Source organism: Carcharodon carcharias, chromosome 11, assembly GCF_017639515.1.
Source record: "Carcharodon carcharias isolate sCarCar2 chromosome 11, sCarCar2.pri, whole genome shotgun sequence".
Taxonomy (NCBI): domain Eukaryota; kingdom Metazoa; phylum Chordata; class Chondrichthyes; order Lamniformes; family Lamnidae; genus Carcharodon; species Carcharodon carcharias.
The window spans coordinates 99164160-99189740 of NC_054477.1; the positions used below are offsets into that span (position 1 = coordinate 99164160).

Here is a 25581-nt window from a genome sequence, read left to right on the forward strand (position 1 = left end):
TTCAGGCAGGCAAGCGCAGTGACCACAACAAAGCCGTGGGAAACCTCCAGTTTCCATGATACATCTAAATCCCAGAGACCATAAAGAACTGGAATTGCTTTGATCCTTAAACCCGCTTTGCTTCCAGCCCAAACACACACAGGCTAAGAAACTTTAAAGTACTCATACCTAAAGCACCTGGCAATGTAAATGTGTAGTAGCTGCATTAAACATATATCGATACCAAGAAACAGTGCACCAGAAAATGGTTATGGGCCTAACAACATCCTGACCGTAGTGAAGATTTGTACTCCAGAACCAGCCATGGCCCTAGCCAAGCTGTTCCAGTACAGCTACAACTCTGGCATCTACCTGAAAAGCTGTCCAACTATGTCCTGTTTACAAAAAGCAGGGCAAGTCCAATCTGGCCAATTACTGCCCAATCAGCCTACCCTCAATCATCAGCAAGGCGATGGAATGTGTCATCAACATTCTGACTGAAGGAATGACAATATATTTAATCAATCCTGAGTCAGAATCCTGGAACTCCCTCCCTAACAGCATTGAGGTATCTTCACAACACAGACTGCAATGGTTCAAGGGTAGCTCAAAACCACCTTATAAAGGTCAATTAAGGACATGCAGTAATTGTTGTGCTTTGCTAGCAACACCAATACCCCATGAACGAATTTAAAACAATGCAACTTTTTGAAAAAGTCCATGCAAGTGTATTTACACCAACTCTTGAGTTTGCTGAAAAGTTAAATATTGAATCAAACATGTCCATTTCCACTCTCATATTATTGTCACCTCCCTAAGTCCACCATTGTCTTTCTGCTTCTGAAACTCTCATTTATATATATGTCACCTCCAGGTTCAACCATTAGATATTGTCTAGTCAATCTCTTATTCTCCAACCTTGCTAAACTTCAGCTCATCTTATGCTCAGCTGACTGGATCCTATCCTGCCAAGTACCACTAATCCAAGACCCCTGTACTTACTGACCTACATGAATTTCCACTTCAACACCTAAAATTTAAAATTCTTATCCTCGTATTCAAATCCCTACTTGGCCTCACACCTCTCCAGCTCCACAAGCTTCCCCAGCTCTACAACCTCTTTGAACTTTGCATTTCCAACTCTAGGCATTTGTGAATTCCTCAATCCCTCTGTACCATCATTATCTACTGTATCTTCAGCCTTAATTCTGGAAAAACTGGCCCCAAACCTCTCCACCTCCCTTTCTGCTTTTAAGACCCTTCTAGGACAAGAGAGCTGTTTTATGAGAGACTAGAATGGGTCCATATTCTCTGGTGTTCAGAAGAATAAGAGGGCTAAGAGGAAGAATAAGAATAAGGGTAGATGCTGAACGGTTATCAGGTTCACAGTCTCAGTATAAGGAGTTCACCATTTAGGGCTGAGACGAGGAGCGAACACTTAGAAAGTTATGAATCTTTGGAATTCCCTGCCAAACAGGGCTATGGTGCTCAGGCGATGAGTATATTTTAGGGCACGAAGAGATTAAGAGGCAGAGGGATAAAGCAGGAAAGTGCAGTTGATTTAGAAGTATAGTCATGACTTTACTGAATTGTAGAGCAGATTCGAGAAGCCTTATGGCCTACTCTTGCTCTCATTTCTTATGATCTTAAAATTCCCTTCTTCGATCAAACTTTTAATCACACCTATTAATACCTCCTTAATAGTTCAATGTTGAATATGACCATGTTGGGATGTTTGCCTACATTAAAACCACTATATTAGTGCAAAGTTGTTGTGTTTCCCTATGTTACAACAGCAGTTATGCATCAAAAGTATTTCATAGGATGTCCTACAGTATTGCACAGCCAGAGATTAAAGAAGAAGGTGCATAAATGAAAGTTCTCTCTTCCTACTTAACTCAAGTTTAAGTCATCCAAATGAATAGATGCAAATATTATCCCCAGACAAAACTTCATGAAATAATTATTCAATCAGCTTTAAGATATAAACCTAGAAATCTCTGATATTCACTTTAAGGTTGCATTAACTGGTAAATATTTCACGCATTTAGGACCTTATTTTGTCTATTCTTTTAATGCAAAAGTTAATCCTGCTTTGCGTAAATGTTTATTGCCTCAACTAAAAGTACAAGACAAAGGAATTACATCTAAGTGTATTAATATTCACACACTTATGGGAACAACAATCTATTAGTGGTAAAGAGATAAATGAACACTTTACGTGTCATCCAATTAAGTAAGCAATACTTTGTCCCCAATATTTATGGGAGGTAGGAAGGAGGCAGTGGCAGGGCAGTGCATGTTTGCAGCCAGGAAATCCGGAATGCCAGGGATGCGGAGGTCCTACATAGTTTCCCACTCACCCACAGCCAGTGAGATTGAGAGGCTGGCCAACTGCCAGGCAGGAAAGCCAGTGGTAGAATGTGCAGCCTGTAATTTCTGGAGACAAAGCCTGACAATCAAAAAAATCAAGAGCTGGTGTGGGTGGGAATGATTGGAGAGCAGCAGCAAGGAAGAAGGGAGGGAGTAAGAGATCATGCCACAAGTTTTGTCTGAGGGGCTGGGGAGGAGTCCTTCTGGCCACAAGCAGTGCTGTAAACAACTGCCTGCTGGATGTCTGCTCCTGCCTCCTTTTAGCTGCCAGGTTTCTCTTTTCCTGGAAAACTTGATCCACAGCTGTTAAATTCAAATGACTCCAAAAATCCGAGGAACTGAGCCTCATTAAGATATTATAATTCGGGGCCAGTGTGGGTTACTCAAACATCCCCAAATCTACCAGGGTTAAACTGGAAGTAGGCGTATCCACAACAGATTGGTGTGGATTATACATTTTTTTTAAACCAAGTTAACCCTGCTCCCTCACCCTGCCCATTGTGGGGGTGGGGGGGTTAAAATCCCTCCTGTCATTTATATTAGCAGGACTTCACCAGAAAATAAAAAGTAGAGAATAGCATGTTGGAATAAAATTTTGGCTGCATTTCATCTGTTTTTGTGCAAGTTGTCATTGAAGTTCAATAAAATATATCCCTATTACACTTACGTCAAAGTTTACATCACCAAGACAACTGAATGCCAAGCAGGGACCTTTGACTTTCAACACTGTTTCATGCTTTTCATTCTGAATGCTGAATTTAGGTATAAAGGGATGCCATTCCTGGACTACATAGCCAATAGTTTTTCCTGGTGGTGCCTGAACTTCCATCTGCAAAACAAATATAATAAATGTATTAAAGTGCTAACACATTTTGGAACATTAAAATAAATTGAAAGAATAACCAGGCACTATTTTTCATGGGGAGGTGGTAGCATAGTGGTATTGTCACTGGACTGATATTCCAGAGACCCAGTGTAATGCTCTGGGGACCTGGGTTCAAATCCCACCATGGTGGTGAAATTTGAATACAATAAAAATCTGGAATTATGGCCATGAAACCACTGTCGATTGTTGTTAAAAACCCATCTGGTTCATTTTAGGGAAGGAAATCTGTCATCCTTACCTGGTCTGGCCTATATGTGACCTCAGGCCCACAGCAATGTGGTTGACTCTTTGAAAAAACAAATGCCCTCTGAGCAATTAGAGTTGGGCAATAAATGCTGTCCTAGCCACCGACAGCCACATCCCATGAACGATTAAATAAAAAAGATGAAATAAGTTAGAAAATAAAACAAAATCAACTTAGTGTAAAAACCAAAAAGTGCTCAGGACCCATCTTTAGATATATTTACTATCAATCAATACTAGCTAAACAAAGTTCAGTACTAACGCATAATCCTTCTCACACTTCTAGTTTCTAATGTATTTTGCTCCAATCTCAATTTTATTCGTCTCTCTATTTTAACAAGATTATTTCACTACTTTGAACTCCAAGTGTGCCTTCCTACACAACATTCCTCCTCTGTGTTCAAGATGCTGATGCCAGAGATCATAATCGCTTATTCTGCTAGGAACTACCAACCAAAGGAATTCTTACCTCCCCCTCAATCTTTCCTTCCTCATGCAATGTACAAGTCTTTTAAGCCCAAGGCTGTCACCAACTAATCAACGTTTTTGAATTATTCCATTCCTCTGTTTCCCTAACTTTCCTAATATCCTCTGCTACAAGTCTTAGACCTGTACTCTGGATTTTCAACAAAGAAAACAGAATTCAGTGTTCACCAAGGTAAATATAGGCCCATGCATTTTGTATGCTGAATCCTCTACTATCAACGTCTGGGGATTAGCATTGACCATAAACTGAACTGGAGTAGCCATATAAATACTGCGGCTAGAAGAGCAGGTCAGAGGCTAGGAATCTTGCAGCAAGTAACTCAACCCCTGACTCCAAAGCCTGTTCACCATCTACAAGCCACAAGTCAGAAGTGTGATGGAATACTCTCCACTTGCCTGGATGAGTGCAGCTCCAACAACACTGAAGAAGCTTGACATCATCCAGGACAAAGCAGCCAACTTGATTAGCACCCCATCCACAAACATTCACTCCCTCCACCACGTATGCATAATGGCAGCAGTGTGTACCATCTACAAGATGCACTGTAGGGACTCACCTTAGATGTCACCTTCCAAACGCACGACCACTACCATCTAGACAGTCAAGGGCAGCAGACACATGGGAAAACCACTACCTGGAAGTTCCCCTCCAGGACACTCACCACCCTGACAGTCTGGAACGTGAGGATTTATAATAGAGAACAAGGAAATGGCAGAGCAATTAAACTGCTTTAATTCTGTCTTCATGGAGGAAGGCACAATAACTTGCCAGAAATGCTAGGGAACCAAGTGTCTAATAAGAAGGAAAAATTGAAGGAAATTAGTGTTACTAAAAAAAAGTGCTGGAGAAATTAATGGGACTGAAAGCCGATAAATCCCCAGGGCCTGATATACTACTTCCCAGCGTACTAAAGGAGGTGGCCATGGAAATAACAGATGCGTTGGTTGTCCTCTTCCAAAATTCTGTAGATTCTGGAACAGTCCTGGCAGTTTGGAGGATAGCAAATGTGACCTCACTATTTAAAAAAAAGGATGGAGGGAGAAAACAGTGAATTGCAGACCGCTTAGCCTAACATCATTAGTAGGGAAAATGCTAGAGTCTAATATAAAGGATGTGATAACAGAACACTTAGAAAATATCAACGGGATTAGACAAAGTCAACATGGTTTTATGAAAGGGAAATCACATTTGACAAGCCTACTGGAATTTTTTTTTGAGGACGTAACTAGCAGAACAGATAAGGGAGAACCAATGAATGTGGCATATTTGGCTTTTCAAAAAGCTTTTGATAAAGTCCTACTTAAGAGGTTAGTGTGTAAAATTAAAGCACATGGGATTGGGGGTAATATGTTGGCATGGATTGAGAATTGCTTAGCAGACAATAAAGAGTCGTTCAGCCCTTTAAGCCTGCTCCGCCATTCAATATGATCATGATCGATCCTCTACCTCCACACTTGCAGTATTGTGCGCAGTTTTGCTCTCTTTACCTAAGGAAGGATATACAAGCCACAGAGGGAGTGCAGCGAAGATTGACCAAACTGAGTCCTGAGATGGCAGAATTGTCATATGAGGAGAGATTGGGTCAACTAGGCCTGTATTCACTGAGTTTAGAAGAATGAGGGGATCTCATTGAAACATATAAAATTATGACAGGGCTGGACAGACTGGATGCAGGGACAATGTTTCCTCTGGCTTGGATGTCTCAAACAAGGGGTTACACCCTCAGGACATGGGGTAGGCCATTTAGGACTGAGATGAGGAGAAACTTCTTCACTCAGAGGGTGGCGAACCAGTGGAATTCTCTACCACAGAAGGCTGTGGAGGTCAAGTCACTGAATATATTAAAAGGAGGAAATAGATTTATAGACTCTAAAGGCATCAACGGGTATGGAGAGAGAGTGGGAGTATGGCGCTGAGATAGAGGATCAGCCATGATCATATTGAATGGCGGAGCAGGCTCAAGGGGCTGAATGACCTACTCCTATTTTCTACGTTTCTTTATTTCTATTGTGCACAGACTTGTCGGGTGTATTTGTGATGGTCACACACCAGCTGAAGATTCAGTGAATGGAAGCCCTTACAGTTGACATAATTGAGTGCTTGTTGCCATACAGATCTAAGCGCCACGCAAATGCAGCCGATGGCACCCTGCACCTGTGGAAAACCCGAGATCTGCGCAAATCCCAGTGCCTTTGCTTCCTGAGCCTGGGAAAAAATGCACAAAGTTCTGTGCTTTCACTAAAATGGTGCTGTGACTCCTGGATGCACAGGTGTATCGGGGCTTGCAAGATTTCACACAGGTCACCTGTGGAGCCATGGAAGGAGCCACTGCTGTAAAAATTGAGCACAACAGTCAGTTTCATGGCCACTGGCAGTGGATGCCCTCCATATCCCCATGGCATTAATTCCTCCAGCAGGTGGTATGTATGGCAGACCAATTCCCTAGACATGTGCAGCCTTCGGTGACACTGGTTCTCAGTCACCTGCAGGAATGCCAAGCGCTGTCTATAGACTCTGGGTCTAGTAAGGCACCTAGGAGCGATGGCTCTCTGTGAACCTTCATCTGTGTACGCAAGAGGCCCTGCTGCCCCTTCATCTTGAGGGAGGTGCTCCTCCCTTTACTGAGTCAGGTGCCTCCACTGCTCTCTTCTTTTCTGGTCTGTGTGAGCCATGAGGCATACTGCTAAATCACCAGGCTCCATGATCCTGATATTCTCCTCTTGCAGGATCAAAGAGAGAGATGCGTGGGTAAGCATATGCGTCCTAATAGCTTCCCTTTGGTTAAGTCTGAAGGCCCCTTTATGCCTGCAGGAGAGTGGTGGCCACCACTAGGATGGCCAGTGTGTAGCGGGTTTCCTGGCTGTCCAAAACCTGACCCACCTCCACCCCGCTCCACTTGACCGACTGGCGGCAACTTCAGCCACTCTGTTGCATGCTGTACTCTTAGCTCATGGGCAGTCATTCTCCTAACCCGCACTGCAAGGCTGCACTGTTAGCTTGAACCATGAGGGACACTGGCCCAAAACTTCCTTCACCAGTGACTGCGCCATAGCCATCTTTCACAAGGGCATTGTACAACTTGCCCAGTCGACCAATTGCTCTGCAGCCACCTAAAACGCACATTAATTTGCAGTCTGCTCCCGAGGGATGAAAAGTTCTGGAGCATTTGTTGGCACTTTCATGCTTTTGAGTTGCTTGAAAATTTCAGAGGCCCCATTCGGAGCATGTCAACGGAGCTGCAGCTGAATGGTCTCAGTTGTGGAAGAATGCTCACTTTTGGCAAGTTTTTCCATGCTTGTGGCCACTTCCCTCAACCCTCCCCTTCCCCCAAAACCAGCATGTGCTTCCTTCAATCTGTGATGCCTAGCACCCCCATCCCCCTGACATGTGCATGTGTACTTCCTTCACCCCAGCATGTGCTTGAGTATTTCCTTCAGCCTGTGCTGCCTCCCCGACATACCCACCCCCTGGTGGCCTGACCTGCACTGGAGCCCGTGCCCCGGCACTGCACTAAAAATGGAAAAAAGGAATTTGCCTGTGCCCCTTGCGAATGTCCTATGGGCAATACTCAAACGCTGCGCAAGGTTGTGTGCACTCACCTTCAAGTTCCCCTTGAAGTTCAGCTCGCCAGGTGTACATCTTTTAAAAGTTGTCATGAGCACCCCTATCTGAAGTCACACTGATGTGGATGGTAAATTTGATGTGGGGGAATGTTTCTGATGAGCAGAGCTTATACTTGGATGCAAATGTATTAAAACGATATTCCCAACGTGCAACGCCCGGAATCGTGGCCCACCACTGAAGGTTTTACACTGTATTGTTCCCCCCACCGCCCGCTATGATGCCCAACGCCAATGGGGCTGGAAAATTCCAGCCAAAGTCTTTCTTTAATGTCTATTTCTTTTCATAATCCTCATGATCTCAAATCATACTAAACTTCCTCCCCTTTATATGCTAGCTCTCTTATTATACAGACTAACATTCCAGTAGCATTTTGATTTTTCTTTGTAACGGATTACTACATTTTAATGATCTGTGTACATGGGCCCTAAAATCTCTTTGATCTTCCATTGTTACAAGCATTTTACCATTTAAACAATTCTCAGATATATCCGTTTTTGTTGGGATGATATTACACTTTTGTTGAAATCCATTTTGCACAATTTTGCCCATTCACTTAAATTGATCAATGTCACTCATTGATTTGATGCTCCTGACTACACTACCACAAGTTTACAATTTGAATTGGGTACATCAGCAGATATTGGGCACACTCCAAATCATGGGGAGCAAGGTCTCATTTATTGTAGTGATTTCTGACACAAACAAGAGAAATGTGTGAATAGAAAACGGTAAAACCCAACACATCCTTGTAAAAGAGTTTTGAAAATCCTGCCAGGGCAGATGGTGGAATCTGAATTCAATAAAGTCTGGAATTAAAAGTTTGATGATGACCTCCACTGTCTCTAGCATTTTACCATTTAAACAATTCTCAGATATAATCTTTTTTTGGTTCAAAATGGGATGCTATTACACTTTTGTTGGAATCCATTTTCCACAATTTTGCCCATTCACTTAATCGATCAATGTCACTCTGTCTTTGTCGATTGTTGTAAAAACCCATCTGGTTCACCAATGCCCTATAGGGGAGAAAATCTGTCGTTCTTACCAGGTCTGGCCTACATGCGGCTCCAGACCCACAGCAATCTGGTTGACTCTTAAAATGCCCTCTGAAATAGCCTAGGAACAAACTGCTACAAGTCAAAAACAGGAACAAAACCGGACAGACCACCCGGCATCGACCTAGGCACTGGAAACAACAACGGCAATCTCAGCCCTGTTGACCCTGCAAAGTCCTCTTTACTAACATCTGGGGGCTAGTGCCAAAACTGGGAGAGCTGTCTCACAGACTAGTCAAGCAACAGCCTGGCACAGTTGTCCTCATGGAATCATATGTTACAGATAATGTCCCAGACATCACCATCACCATCCTGCTTATGTCCTGTCCTACTGGCAGGACAGGTCGAGCAGAGGTGGCAGCACAGAGAGATGCAGTCAGTAGGGAGTTGTCTCCGGACCACATGAATCTCATGGCATCAGGTCAAACATGAGCAAAGAAACCTCCTGCTGATTATCATGTACCGCCCTCCCTCAGTTGATGAATCAATGCTCCTCCATGTTGAACACCACTTGAGGATGGCAAGAGTGGTGCTCTGGGTGGGGGACTTCAAAGTCCATCACAAAGAGTGGCTCGGTAGCACCACTACTAACAAAGCTGGCCGAGTTCTAAATGACATAGATGCTAGACTGGGTCTGTGGCAGATGGTGAGAGAACCAACACAAGGGAAAAACATACCTGACCTCATCCTCACCAACCTGCTTGCCACAGATGCATCTATCCATGACAGCATCAGTAGGAGTGACCACTGCACAGTCATTGTGGAGGCATAGTCCCACCTTCATATTGAAGATACCCTCCATCGTGTTGTGTGGCACGACCACCGTACTAAATGGGATAGATTTTGAACAGATCTAGCAACTCAAGACTGGGCATCATGAGGCACTGTGGCCATCAGCAGCAGCAGAATTGTACTCAAACACAACCTGTAACCTCATGGCCCAGAATATCCCCCACTCCAGCATTACCATCAAGTCAGGGGATCAGCCCTGGTTCAATGCAGGAAGCGCATGCCAGGTGCAACACCAGTAACACCTAAAAATGTGGTGTTAACCTGGCGAAGCAATAACACAGGACTACTTGTGTGCCAAACAGCATAAGCAGCAAGTGATAGACAGGGCTAAGCGATCCCACAACCAACGGATCAGATCTAAGCTCTGCAGTCCTGCCACATTCAGTTGTGAATGGTGGTGGACAATTAAATAACTCACTGGAAGAGGAGGCTCCACAAATATCCCCATCCTCAATGATGGAAAAGCCCAGCACATCAGTGCAAATGATAAGGCTGAAGCATTTGCTACAATCTTCAGCCAAAAGCGCCGAGTGGAAGATCCATCTCGGCCTCCTCCAGAGGTCCCCAGTATCACAGATGCCAGTCTTCAGCCAATTCGATTCACTGCACGTGATATCAAGAAACAGCTGAAGGCACTGGATACTGCAAAGGGTAGGGGTTCTGACAATATTCCGGCAATAGTACTGATGATCTGTGCTGAAGAACTTGCTGTGCCCTTAGCCAAGCTGTTCCAGTACAGCTACAACACTGGCATCTACCTGGCTATGTAGAAAATTGCCCATGTCCTGTACACAAAAAGCAGGATAAATCCAACCCGACCAATTATCGCCCCAATCTACTCTCCATCATCAGCAAAGTAATGGAAGGGGTCATCAACAGTGCTATCAACCGGCACTTGCTTAGCAATAACCTGGTCACTGAGGCCAAGTTTGGGTTCCGCCAGGGCCAATCAGCTCCTGACCTCATTACTACCTTGGTTCAAACATGGACAAAAGAGCTGAACTCCAGAGGTGAGGTGAGAGTAACTGCCCTTGACATCAAGGTCGCATTTGACAGTGTGGCATCAAGGATCCTTAGCAAAACTGGAGTCAATAGGAATCAGGGGCAAAACTCTCTACTGGTTGGAGTCATACCTAGCCCAAAGGAAGATGGTTGTGGTTGTTGGAGGTCAGTCATCTCAGCTTCAGAACATCACTGCAGGAGTTCCTCAGGGTAGTGTCCTTGGCCCAAACATCTTCAGCACCTTCATCAATGACCTTCTTTCCATCATAAGGTCTGAAGTGGGGACGTTTGCTGATGATTGCACAATGTTCAGCACCATTCGTGACTCCTCAGATACTGAAGCAGTCCATGTCCAAAAGCAGCAAGACTTGGACAATATACAGGTTTAGGCTGACAAGTGGCAAGTAACATTTGCACCACACAAGTGTTAGGCAATGACCATCTCCAACAAGAGAGAATCCAACTATCGCCCCTTGATGTTCAACGGCATTATCATCACTGAATCCCCTACTATCAACATCTGGGGGTTACCATTGATCATAAACTGAACTGGACTAGCCATATAAATACTACAAGAGCAGGTTAGAGGCTAGGAATCCTGCGACGAGTAACTCACCACCTGACTCCCCAAAGCCTGCCCACCACCTACAAAGCACAAGTCAGGAGTGTGATGGAATACTCCCCACTCGCCTGGATGAGGGCAGCTCCCTCAACACTCAAGAAGCTTCACACCATCCAGGACAAAGCAGTCCACTTGATTGGCACCACATCCACAAACATTCACTCCCTCCACCACCGACACACAGTAGCAGCTGTATGTACCATCTACAAAATGCAATGCAGAAATTCACCAAGGCTTCTTAGACAGCACCTTCCAAACCCTTGACCACTATCATCTAGAAGGACAAGGGCAGCAGATAGATGGGAACACCACCACCTGGAAGTTCCTCTCCAAGTCACTCACCATGCTGACTTGGAAATATATTTCCGTTCCTTTACTGTCACTGAGTCAAAATCCTAGAATTCCCTCCCTAACTGCATTGTGGGCGTACCTACACCACATGAACTGCAGCAGTTCAAGGAGGCAGCTCACCACTATCTTCTCAAGGACAATTAGGGATGGGCAATCAATGCTGGCCCAGCCAGTGAAGCCCACATCCCATGAATGAATAAAATTTTTTTTTAAAACGTGGTCTCAACTCTACTTACCTGCCCCATACCCCATAATCCTCGACTCCATTGTCTATAAAAAAATCTAACAGCCTTAAATAAAGTCAATGACCCAGCCTCCACTACTTTCTGGGGAAGAGAATTCCACAGACTAGCAACCTTCAGAGAAAAGAATTCTCCTAATCTATGTCATAAAAATGAGACCTCGTATTTTTAAACTGTGTCCTCTAGTTCTAGTCACCCCACAAGAGGAAACATCTTCCCACCCACTCTATCATCCTCAGGATTAATAAGATTCAATAGGACCACCTCTTATTCTTTAAAAGGTCCAACTGGTTCAATCTTTATTCATATACTAAGCCCTTCATCCCAGGAATGAGCTGAAGTGAGTCTTCTCTGAACCGTTCCTAACAATTATATCCTTTTTTAAATAAGCAGACCAAAACTGTACACAGCACTCCACAAGTAGTCTCACAAAGGCCATGTACAGCTGCAGATAAGCTTCCCTATTTTTACATTCAATCCCACTTGCAATAAACGGCAACATTCCATTTACCTTCCTAATCACTTGCTGTACCCACACTCTACCTTTCAGTGATTCAAGTGCCAGGACACCCAGATCCCTCTGTATCACTGAGTTCTGTTACATTTCTCCATTTAAATAGTATACTGCTTTCCTATTCTTCCTGCCAAAGTGGACAAGTTCGCACTTTCACATATCAACTCCATCTGCCAAAGTTTTGCCCATTCACTTAACCTAGCTATATCCTTTTGTAGGCTCTCAACCTCTTATTGACAACTAGTTTCCTACCAGCTTGGTGTCATCAGCAAATTTAACATACATTCGGTCCTTTCATCCAATTCATTGATATAGATTGTAAATAGCTGAGGCTCCAGCACTGATCTCTGTGGCGTTCCACGAGTCACAGCTTGCCAACTTGAAGACGACCAATTTATCTCGACACTCTGCTTCCTGTTAGCTAACCAGTCCTTTATCCTTGCTAATGTTACCCTCTACCTCATGAGTTCTTATTTTGTGTGGTAACCTTTGATCTAGCAACTTATTTGGAAATCCACGTACATCACATCTACTGGTTCTGCTTCATTCAGCTTGCTTGTTACTTCCTCAAAGAACTCTAATAAATCAGTTAAACATGATTTCCCTTTTGCAAAACCATGCTAACTCTGCCAGATTCCATTTATGATTTTCTAAGTATCCCGCCCTTAATAACGACCACATTAATAATGGATTCTAGCAATTTCTTGATGACAGATGCTGGCACCATCTACAATGGCAGTACACCCACAGTGTCCTAGTATGGTAACTGTTTAAAACCATGCTCAAAATTGCTAGAATGTAAGAAATGTAATATTCTGTGTCTTGGATATGCTTTTTTACACTTGCAATTTAAAAGAAATTAAGAATATAATGTGAGAAAACACAATAGCCACTGGACGAAGTCACAGAATTTTTCTTATGTAGCAATGTAAAAACAAATGTTAGGTACTTGATTTCGTATGAAAATCAGCAAGGTTTAAATCATTAACCCTGACAGCTTGATTATGCATTCTCTATCCCTGTTGCTATTCAGTGTGCATTCTGGAAGCTTTATGTAGATATTTCTGGATCTCAATGGAGATTTTGGCAAGATTTCACTGGAAATAAATGAACTTGAAATAAGTACTTAGTTACTTTGCGAAACATAGAAGCAGTGCCTTCAAGTGTACAAATCTTTTAGATACCTTACTGTACTCCAGCATATCATAGGTGAGGAAGCTGCTGTGACTGCACAGAAGCATGCAGGATTCACAGAATCCTGGTGACTCTCCTCTGCATCCCCTCCAGTGCAATCACATCCTTCCTATAATGTGGCGACCAGAATTGCACACAGTACTCCAACTGTGGCCTCACCAAGATTCTATACAACTCCAACACAACCTCCCTACTTTTGTATTCTATGCTTCGACTGATAAAGGCAAGTGTCCCATGTGCCTTTTTCATCACCTCACTAACATGCCTTCAGAAATCTATGGACATACACGCCAAGGTCCCTTTGTTCCTCAGAACTTCCTAGTGTCATGCCATTCATTGAAAACTTCCTTGTCAAATTACTCCTTTCAAAGTGTATCCCTCTCACTTTTCAGGATTAAATGCCATCTGTCACTTACCTGCCCATTTGACCATCCCGTCTATGTCTTCCTGTAGCCCAAGACACTCAACCTCACTGTTAACCACCCGGCCAATCTTTGTATCATCCGTAAACTTACTAATCCTACCCCCCATGTAGTCATCTATGTCGTTTATATAAATGACGATAATAGGGGACCCAGCAGAGATCCCTGTGGTACGCCAGTCACTAAAGCAGACCCTCTGTCTCCTACAACTACGCCAATTTTGAATCCACCTTATCAAATTATCCTGTGCATTTGCCTTCTTTATAAGTCTCCCGTGTGGGATTTTGTCAAAGGCTTTGCTGAAATCCATATAAACTACATCAACTGCCTTCTTTCCATCATAAGGTCTGGAGTGGGGACGTTCGCTGATGATTGCACAATGTTCAGCACCATTTGTGATTCCCCAGATACTGAAGCAGTCCATGTCCAAATGCAGCAAGACCTAGACAATATCCCCATCAAGATACACTGGAGTTAGAACTGATGTTTCTATATTACAGCATACAACAAAATCAGTAAAATCGGTAGGCATTGTAAATCAACCTTGAAGAGAACTTCAGCATTGGAGCTTATTTCCTTTGTGGGAATCAAAGGCAGAGGACCAATGGTTCAGTTCTGACAAAGAGTCCACACCTGAAACATTAACTTCTCTGTTCTCTCCCCAGGTCCTGGCTGGCCTGCAGAATGTTGCCAGCATATTCTGTTTTTGTTTTAAATTTCCATCATCTACAGTTCCCTTCTGGTTTTTGGACCAATAGCTTAGATATATTTATATTAATAAATCATCTGATCACTCATGCTAGAGTTTGTCGCAGCACCAGAGCCAATGTTAAGCAAGTTAAGCAGTTAAAACAATCTTCAGTGTCAGGTTCCTGTTTATATCAAAACGTAGAAGTTCTTTCTTTACAGTTTTCACAGTTCCAGTTAATAAACTGCACCAATATTAGGCAAAAAATAATATAATTTGGGAGACAAGGCTATAACATTGTTCCACAAGATGGCAGATAAAATAAAGTGTTTCTAAAAATGCACTGATATGATAACATGGGGAGGCTGTGGCGTAGTGATATTGTCTAGTAATCCAGAGACCTAGGGTAATGCTCTGGGGACCGGGGTTCAAATTCCCTGGAATTTAAAGTCAATAAAAATCTGGAATTAAAAGTCCAATGATGTCAATTGTTGTAAAAACTCATCTGGTTCACCAATGTCCTTAGCAGCCATCCTTAACAATGTAGTTGGCTACAAAGCCTCAAAAAAAAAAGGAATGAAACCGGAAGGCCCACCCGCCATCGACAACGGCAAACTTAGCCCCGTCAACCTTGCAAAGTCCTCCTTACTAACATCTGGAGGCTAGGGCCTGAATTGGGAGAGCTGTCTCAAACTAGTCAAGCAACAACCTGACAAAGTCATCCTCACAGAATCATATTTTACAGATAATGTCGCAGACATCGCTATCACTATCCCTGGGATGGCATCCTGTCCCACTGAGAGGACAGATCCAGCAGAGGAATACAGTTGAGAGGGAGTTGCCCTGGAAGTCTTCAATGTCGACTCCAGACTCCATGAAGTCTTATGGCATGGGGAAAGAAACCTCCTGCTGATTACCACATACCTCCCCCAGCTGATGAATCTGAACATCACGGAGAAAGCAAGGGTGTAGAATCTATTCTGGGTAGGAGGTTTCAATGTCCATCAGCAAGAGCGTCTCTGTAGCACCACTACTGACCGAGTTGGCCAAGTCCCAAAGGACACAGCTGCTAGACAGGGAACCAACAAGAGGGAAAAATATACTTGACCTCATCCTCACCAACCTGCCTGCCAGACAGTATCGGTAGGAGTGACCACCGTGCAGTCATTGTGAAGATTAAGTCATGTCTTCACATTGAGGATACCCTCCCGCGTGTAGTGTGGCAGTGCTACAGTGCTAAATGGGATAGATTTCGAACAGATCTAGCAACTCGAGGCTGGGCATCCATGAGGCGCTGTGGGTCATCAGCAGCAGCAGAATTGTACTTGAACACAATCTGCAACCTCATGGCCTGGCATATCCCCCACTCTACCATTAGCATCAAGCCAGGGGATCAACCCTAGTTCAATGAAGAATGCAGGAGGGCATGCCAGGTGCAACACCAGGCATACCTAAAAATGAAGTGTCAACCTGGTGAAGCTATAACACAGGACTACTTGTGTGCCAAACAGCATAAGCAGCAAGTGACAGACAGAGAAAAGCGATCCCACAACCAATGGATCAAATCTAAGCTCTGCAGTCCTGCCACATCCAGTCTTGAATGGTGGTGGGCAATTAAATAACTCACTGGGGGAAGAGGATCCACAAATATACCCATCCTCAATGACATGGGAGCCCAGCACACCAGTGCAAAAGTTAAGGCTGAAGCATTTGCTAGAATCTTCAGCCAGAAGCGCTGAGTGGATGATTCATCTCAGCTTCCTCTGGAGGTCCCCAGCACTACAGATGCCAGTCTTCCGCAAATTCAATTCACTTCATTTGACAACATTCCAGCAATAGTACTGAAGACTTGTAATCCAGATCTTGCCATGGCCTTAGCCAAGCTGTTCCAGTATAGCTGCAACACTGGTATCTACCTGGCTATGTGGAAAATTGCCCAGGTGTGCCCTGTACACAAAGAGCAGGACAAATTGAACCCAACCAATTATCACCCCATCAGTCTACTCTCCATCATCAGTAATGGAAGGGCTTGGCCTAAATAGCCAAGTGGTTATGGTACTGGGTTTGTAACCCCAAGATCAAGAGTTCAAATCTCACAATGGGAAACAATGTGACTTCATCTGAAACAGATGGGAACGGGTTTGTACTCGAAAGAGTTACAAAAATCAGTAATGGAAGAGGTCATCAACAGTGCTATCAAGCAGCATTCGCTTAGCAATAACCTGTTCACTGACATCCAGTTTGGGTTCTGCCATGTCCAAATACAGCAAGACCTGGGCAATATTCAGGCTTGAGCTGACAAGTGGCAAGTAACATTCGCGCCACAAAAGTTCAGGCAATGACCATCTTCAACAAGAGAGAATCCAACCATTGCCTCTTGATGTTCAATGGCATTACCATCACTGAATCCCCCACTATCAACATCCTGGGCGTTACCATTGACCATAAACTGAACTGGACTAGCTATATAAATACTGTGGCTACTAGAGTAGATCAGCGGCTAGGAATCCTGTGGCGAGTAACTCACCTCCTGACTCCCCAAAGCCTGTCCACCATATACAAGGCACAAGTCAGGAGTGTAATGGAATACTCCCCATTTGTCTGGATGAGTGCAGCTCCCACAACACTCAAGAAGCTTGACCCCTTCTAGGACAAAGCAACCTGCTTGTTTGGCACCACATCCACAAACATTCACTCCCTCCACCACCGACACACAGTAGCAGCAGTGTGTACCAGCTACAAGATGCACTGCAGGAATTCACCAAGGCTCCTTAGACAGCACCTTCCAAACCTACGACCACTACCTTCCAGAAAGACATGGCCAACAGATAGATGGGAACACCACCACCTGGATGTTCCCCTCCAAGTCACTCACCATCATGACTTGGAAATATATCTCCGTTCCCTCATTGGTCCTGGGTTAAAATCCTTGAACTCCCTTCCTAACAGCACTGTGGGTGTACCTACACCACATGAACTGCAGCAGTTCAAGGAAGCAGCTGACTACCACCTGCTCAAGGGCAACTAGGGATGGGCAATAAATGCTGGCCCAGCCAGCGAAGCCCACATTCCATGAATAGATTTTTTTTAAAATTAAAAGCTACGTGCATTCCTTGGAATTATGGGGTATGAAACCCAAAATCAGTAAACTTTCAAAATCTAAGAAAACAGGCATTTTTACTTTGACAAGACTGGATAATTTTTATGCTAGTAGTGGATCCCAAAAACAGCCAATAACTTTTTCAAGTTGCAAGGTGAAAGAAAGGCAAGTGAACAGGAACAGTTTCAGGCACATTTTTTATGCACTTACCTGATGTAGACAACAAGGACAGCAACATGATCCACATCCTAGAGGACGCATAAGGTGCATGATAGTGTGTCCTATATTATCCAAAATCTTTATGACAAATGCTCGATTAGACCCACAACATATTCGGTTACAGAATTCGCTGTCTTCAACTGCATAATAAACTCTCTGCCCCAAGCTGTTCTTTAGTTCATACTTGTTTTTGGTCTCAAATCCTGTTAAGGCTGAAAAACAAAACAATACCCAGCATATTGTCAAAAAATAACTTGCTGTTAACCTAGATGCATGAAATAAAGTATCATACTCCAGGTGTAGTTAGAAATCAAGAAAACAAGTAATATATGTAAATGAATTAATAAGCAGTTAATGCAGTTAAGGGACTGGGAGAATTCATAAACCTCTGAAATCTGACTGCTACAGTCTAGATAAATTTCCAATTTTAGTTTTAAAACTAACCAACTTCCTTATGCATGAATATCTGAAATATCCACGGCAGCTCTTCCAATCACCTGCTGCAATATTGTCGGAAGACCATTACAAACATGAGAAAAATGGCATAGCCGTTTCTTCAGGTTGCAGATCATCAGAGGAATCCCTGAAGAAAATCTATCCCAGAAGTCTACACCAAGGGTAGTCTTCAGACAAGTTAGGATTAAATTCTCAGGTGTAATTGCAACACAGCATGTAAGCATATTTCTGTACTAAAATTATGTTTTTATTTATTCAGCACATCCAACGAGACTTCAAAAATCACATTAGAAAGAATTTGGCTAATAAAAAGGCATTAAAAAATGACAACTTTTCCTAAATTTAAAGTTGATGGTTTTTAACAGCTGCATGCAGGAATTGCAACTCTGGTTATCTTGATTGCTGTCTGGTGATGGAGTGGCTGTCAATTATGGAAGAAACCTTCTTGTCAGATAAGGTGGCGCACAACTGCAGATAGCAAGGGTTAACTGGAAGGGAAAAGGAATGCCTGCAAGTTCTAATCCCCATGGAGAAGACAATGACCATTGTTGAGGCATGCCCATTGCCAGAGTTGAAACCATCAAAAATAATAGTATTAGCAAATTAATCATATTTTTGCCCTTCCATCTTATGCTTATTCCACAATCTCTTCTAAAATAGAAACTGCTGTTGGTGTAAAGCATATGCTTCTAACTTTATCCTCTCACCTCCCCTCACCACAATCTTAGCCTTGTCCCTTTATCCTTTCACACATATCCAAGAGCTGCAACTTGTCCAGGCAGTGGAGCAAAACGACAGTGAAACTGAAGACATATTGCCACTGGTTTCACAATCGCAGCCACAAGCTCAGACACTGACAGTGTGTGTAATTTAGAGGATAGCATAGAGGTGGGATCGGCACATGGTGTGAGCTAACATTTCACATTAATGACCTTTTGTCAGAACATGCAAAGTTAACAGATGTAACAGGCTTTAAGCAAATGTAGAGGCAGGGAAAGAACAAAGGGCAAAGTCTATGATAGGGTGGAAGGCAGGGGAGATTAAATAAAAGAAGGGGTGATGAAGAAAGGCAAAGGGGATAGTTGATGAAGGAAAAGGTTGATGGGTGTACACACACAAATACTTGGTGCACTGGGAACCTGGCTAGAAAGCCTGTGCTCAATGCTGAAGAGGATCAAGAAGATGGCTTCAATGGACTAAGCTACAGAGAAGATGAATATACGTGACAAAATGTTTGGTGCATTGGGAAAACCTGCCAGAAAACCTGCGTTCAATGTCAAATCAGATGGAGGTGCCCAGCACCAACTTGTCACTGGGCTTTGTACAAAGCGTGGAGCCCATTCTTCCAACACGACACCAGTGGCTAGCTCCATCAACACACTCATGGAGCCAACAGATGTGTCTGATGGTCGTTGCCTCAGCTTCCAATGCAACACAAGCAGCATCAGCCCAACATCTGAGTACTGCAATGGAAGCTCAGAGAGCTGCCACCATGGCTTTAGATACAGTGTGCAATACAGCACCCAAGGTGACACAGCTCTCCAGCAATCTGTTCTGTTAAAGGTCTTCTGCAGATATGGTCTCAGCAGTGCTGAGAGCCTCTCTCTCCTTCTTCCCTTCTAGAGGCTTGTCCTGCTCTGTATGGCATATGCTTATCCTCCCAGTCATGCTCAATGCCAAGATGAAGGCTTACTGTTCTATCGATGTCTGAGAGTAACTGGACTCTGCACAAGCATTTAATTACTAAAAAAGTACTTCAGCATTTGACCAACCACTCTCATTGAAACTTTAACCAACTATAGAAAGCAACCAAACCTCAGAATTGTGACAGCCAGAAGAAATAAACCAGCAACTGACCTGTAAGCAGATGATGATCCTATTAAACAGCACTGTTGAGTCATGGGGGGAGATCCTTCCTGCTGCTAAGTATGTGTTCAGCTGTGCAAGGTTAGCAGTAGACTGGAGTGTGGAACTCCAGGGCATCAAACCAGCATTGTACACTAATGGGTGTCATGATTTGCAGGTTTTTGGCAGACATTAAGGGGTAATGTTAATAGGAAAATGGAGGTTAGTTTGGGTGCATGCAGGAAGTAAATTCCCCAAAATTGGCATTGGGGCAGGATTCATACACCATCCTACGCTCCTCCTGGTTTCACCCAAATGGCTTCAGAGGCGACTAGGAAAACACTGTGCAGCTTTTGGGTATGGTATTTAAATATTCAAAAGATCATTAAATGCCATTTTAACCCTGCATTCTGGCTTTAACAACCAGTGTATCCATTTTCCAAGCTGTCATCTACTTGCCTAGGACAACTAAGTGAGTGGCAGAGTGGGGAGTGCTTCTTCAGCGAAACTGGCAAGCTTGGAAAGCTCTGGCCAAAGAAATTGAAGAGCTCCAGCCATGGCCAGGTGTGAAGCTGTTGTCCACTATTGTCTTCCTGTCACATTCTTATATTTCTGAAGGGCAGAGGGGATGGGCACAGAGATCCAGCTCCAAAGAGGTAAAACTCACAACATAGGATCTACAGGCAGAGGATCAGCTCTCTCACCGTGTCTGAGTCCCAGTGCCTTGAAGCTCAGGCTTTCATGTCTGTTACTGCGACACCTGCAGCTTTATGGAACAAGGCCTCTTTTCCAGTGCCCATCTAGATGCCTGTCATTGGAGGACCAACAATCAACTTCCAGGTTTCTGCATGTCTCCAAGACTGCTTTCTCTCCTTGCTGGAGAAGGGAGCACACAAGGGGTTATGAGTGTTAGTATGGCTTCTGTGGAGGGGAGGGAAGGACAACATTAATGGGGAGTGATTGTCAGATATGGGTTAGAGAGGTAAACATGATGAGGGTGAGAGAGAGTGTTGGCTGTTCAAACTGGGATGCGAGGTGGTGACTGGAGAGAAAGGAAGTGGAACTGCAAGGTTCTGAAGTGTGCAGTGCAGGAGAATGCTGGGTAAGTCAGAGTCTGGGACTTGAACCGGAAAGGCTTATGCCACTCAACTTTCCCACCATGCCAACGTCCTTGATCCAGGTTGGAGACCACACTTCTGTTGATGACTTCCTCAGTACTTTCATCCATGCCTGCCTTGTTGGACAGGTTCTCCTCTCTCCCCTGCCCTTTCCCAGGTTCGAACTCCATTCCTGTGTTTGCTGCAGCCACAAAATCCATTCCCAGTTCAGCCTGATGTCTGCTGGGTGGCTTTAACTAGAAATCCTTGTTTTGACAGATGCAACATGTGATCCTGCACATCATCTCTGACTGCTCAGGGGGCAAAGGAAAATGCCACAGCAAAACCCAATGTAGAATGGAGATTCCAATGGGTTTCCAATACACTCATGGTCCAATAGCTTTGGCAGGCACTAATTTCAGTGATTTCCGTCCCAAGTCAGCATATGTTAACCAATTTACCAAGGTGGCATTTGGCATATTTCAGTCACATATATGTCCTTGCAATATAGATGCCATTTTGGAACCTTAAAGGTCTTCATATTGCCCTGAAAAAGGATGCTACCGAGCCCAACTTTGCCTTTGTGAAGCATAAAGAGAAAAGGAGAATACTAAGAATTGAGTACTCCATATTAGTTTTTTTTAAAGCCACAGGATTTTGCTACTTAAAAGTTTTTTCAAACAAATAAGTCAGCAAATTCAAGAGTTAGTGGGTGATAAATATCTTTTCAATGCTCACATTACTCCATTTTATAAAGCTCATAGACTTATTTCTGTTGTGATCTTTTATGGCCTTGAAATCCAAATGTATTATCTATACAGTGTCAAACATTCTTCAGCTCAACTTTTATATAAAAAAAGCAGACTTGGAGGAGTAAGGGGTATTTTATGGCCACTTTGAGGACCATATTTTCCTTTATGGGGCCTGGGGGGCGGGGGGAATGGATGGTGCCCTGTGTGCATCAGGAGCATCCCCCCTCAAAGATGGTACTTTGTGCCTCCCACTCAGTCTCCAAAACCCAAACCCCACATCCCTCCCCTACCTCTCTAGTACCCCCAATTCCTCCCCATCCAAAAAGCCCTAACTTACCTTGGTCCAGCTTCCAAGACACCTCTTCTCGGGAACTCCTGTGTAGTCCCAGCAGCAGTTAGTACTTGCTTCTGGCACTACTCACCAATCTGATGGGCTGGCAGTTCTTGAGGGCAGGACTCACTTTCCCTGAGGGGCGAAAGTCCCACACTCACATCATTAAGGCACATTATCACTGGACAGCCTTCTCTTAAGTCACTCGGCTTGTGACTGATGTTTCAAGAGGGGGATGGCCTCCCCCTGCCCCCCCCCAGTAAAATCCAGCCCTAGGTTTAAGTTACCAGCTATCATTAAAATTACACTCACCTTCAACAAGTTCAACAACTTGATGAACAAGTATTTGGTCGATCTGTGGAGGAAAGAATGATTCCAACTCAATATTTGACAGTAATCCAAAGAGTTTATTTCATTCAAAGCCCAATTTCCCCATGCATTACCTCAGTGCAGTCTGTGCACAGAGTTAATTGCTTACATGTAGATAAATGATGCTTTAAATGAACCTTTAAATGAAGCTTCCACTTCATTTTAATGTCAATTATCATGCAATGGAGCCAGGTTATTTTAACATAAAGTAAAGTAGCCCTGAGTTTACATGGTTTATTGACCTATTGACAAGGATTTGCATAACCCTCTGTACATAAAGTGCCTAAAATCTGGAACAAAAATTAAATGTCTGATCCTACATTAATAGATTGTACTGTACTCTAAATAATGAATGTAAAATCATAGCTATATTTGTGTTCAAATCTACTCTAGTCATTAATTATCTTGCCTCCATCTAAATCATCATATTTGGAAACTCTGCATGCGATGCCATTCCTAAGGCCTTTGTAAAAGGAAAATGGCTGAGGGAGAACAATTGGTGACCTGTTCCAGGAGATTATTGACTGGATTAGGACAATTGGTGGCCAGGTGTGGAGGGGTGGGTTGGGGGCTCCTGATCCTCCCAGCTCCACATTTGGATAACCATATTCAAAAATTTTCAGTATAGGTTTCAGCCTCCCTACTGACCTCCAAAACCCGACCTCCACCACCCTCCCCCACCTCTCTAGGGTCCCCAATTTCCACCCTCCCTCCCCAATCCAAAAAACCCCAATTTACCTTAGTCTTGCATCCATGACACTTCTTCTTAGGGACACCTGCATAGTCTCAGCAACAGCTACTACTTGCTTCTGGCGCTGCTGGGACTACTCACCAGTCTGATTGGCCAGTGGCCTCTTGAGGGCAGGACTTCTTCCCCAAGGAAGAAAAGTCCCACACTCACCTCGTTAAAGCCGCCCCCAGTGTAATATCACTGGGAGACAGCCTTTTTTAAACGTTATCTCTAAGGCTTTCCTGGAAGTGCAGCAGGCAATGTTTTTGGTTTCTCACGTCAAACCAAACTTGGATTGGGAGTTTCAAACAGGCATTAGGCTCTTTGCACATGGAAATAAAGTGCCTAACATCTGTTTCCAGTGTGGGCATTGCATACCTGTGTTTTGGCTTTTAACTACATGGCTGGCGGCACACTTCTGGAACATAAATGAGCTTACCGCCTGCAAAACTGGAGGCTGTTTAGCAGCCGAAAAAAGTGTGCAGAATGGTTGAATTGGCAGGCAATTATGTTTACGAAAATGGGAACAAGAGATTATGAGGAGCAGAAATGGAAAGCAAGAGTTAACTATCATACCATCAATGGGGACTGAATATGCATATATTCACAAAAATCAAAATTATTCAAAATCATGTGGCATGTCACATGATGCACACGTGCAGAGTCAAAGAAAAAGCTTTTTAAATTGCTCTCCCTGACAAACTTTATAATGCTTCCAGCTATTTAATCTGTGCAGTATTGTTTCCTTGAATGTTCAGGTTGAAAAAGAACAATGAAAACTGACTTTTGTTTGTTCGCATTCGACAAGGTGTGCAGCAACTGGCCTGTCTGCCCAAACTGAATCAGCTATTACCACATCACAAGATGCCACTCCTGCCACAGATCGCTCAGTAACCTTTTACCCTGACAACCTACACTGAATAAAGTCATGACATTGTCTCAGTATTTTAAAACAAACTCCAAAAGTTAGGCAACTTGTGCAATAAAACAATGGTGTATTTTTCATTGATACACTGCCCTTAATGAGACATGGAAAATTAATTTAACTTTCAATTGAATTATCTTTTAAAATGTTAATGCTAATTAAAGTAAGAGATGTTTGTGCTGGGAATAAAACTCTTTTGATTTCAGGTCAGCATCTCACACTCCCAGTCAGATGGAGCACTGCCAGTCTCTAGGAACCCAACTGATTAAGGCTGTTCAAGTTCATTTCCCAGAGGATCTTTAGAAGACACATGAAACTCCAATCCAATTAATCAGTTATGGCTACATTTGAACAAATAATCCAGACAAAGAGGTCAGTGTCTAACCCACTGTATTACCCATGTCCTTCCATGAGTTTATTTCTAATGTTCAGCAATTTATTTTGGGCATATATAGTGCTTTACTGAAATATATACAAGAAATAATGATAGTTCATGCTCCCAGACCTTACCATGAATGGAGAACATAATGATCACTTGCTTACCATTGTAAGGTACTCTAATCCAGGTGGACAGTTAGGAATAGGAGCTGGTGTTTGCATCCACTGGACTTGGGGCTGAGATGGTGGTCCACCTGCTTGATGAGCTAGCATAGGAGCACTGACTGGAGGGTAGACAGCATAACCTGGCTGAGGTGCAAAAGGACCTGCTCACAAATGCATGCATGCATTCACACACACAAGAGAGACAGAGATAAAGAAAGGATCAGTGACATTTCCAATCACCTATTGCCGTCCTCTCGGTGAGGATGCAGCAACACTCCTGCCAAATCCAATAATCCACAGTACTTCAGAGACCTTGCAATAAAGGTATTCTTAAGTGATCTTACCTGCAAATTGTGTGCTTGACCCTTTAAATAGCATTACTGCTGGGCCCCTCATAGCTGAATGTATGCTCTTTGGCGAGTGACAAGCAAATTCGTGGAACAGACCTGAGTGGTCCAATTTTGGAAACAGAGCATCAAATCAGTTGGTACAGCTGTTTGACATCATGGCCAGAATTTTCCCCTCTTCGGTCGGGCTCAGTGGGAGCCTGCGATTGGCTCCGCAGCGCAATTTCATACAGGCGGCCAATTAAGGCCCGCCCTGCATGCATCGCGAACGGCAGCACTAAGCACTACTTGTGTGGACAGGGGAAAGAGGGGGAGCCAGACCTCGCGCACAGTTTGCGTGTGAAAAAGTGCTTAAACCTCCTTGAGGCATGGAGCTACCTCAGGAGATTGAAG

The 25581-nt window shown here is 43.6% G+C and overlaps 1 protein-coding gene across 11 annotated transcripts in view; it reads right to left on the reverse strand.

Moving 5' to 3' along the window:
• Positions 1-25581, reverse strand: part of LOC121284113 (phospholipid scramblase 1-like) — a 109198-nt gene that overhangs the window by 17100 nt on the left and 66517 nt on the right. For 7 of the 11 annotated variants that reach the window (XM_041199214.1, XM_041199209.1, XM_041199208.1 and 4 more), the window contains 4 exons: positions 24842-25002; positions 22587-22629; positions 17785-18005; positions 3020-3181 (listed from right to left, as the gene is read on the reverse strand). In XM_041199214.1, coding sequence (XP_041055148.1) covers positions 3020-3181; positions 17785-18005; positions 22587-22629; positions 24842-25002 — 587 coding nt within the window. The remainder of the gene's footprint in view (positions 1-3019; positions 3182-17784; positions 18006-22586; positions 22630-24841; positions 25003-25581) is intronic. The other 4 variants (XM_041199216.1, XM_041199215.1, XM_041199219.1 and 1 more) reach the window with 2 other exon arrangements.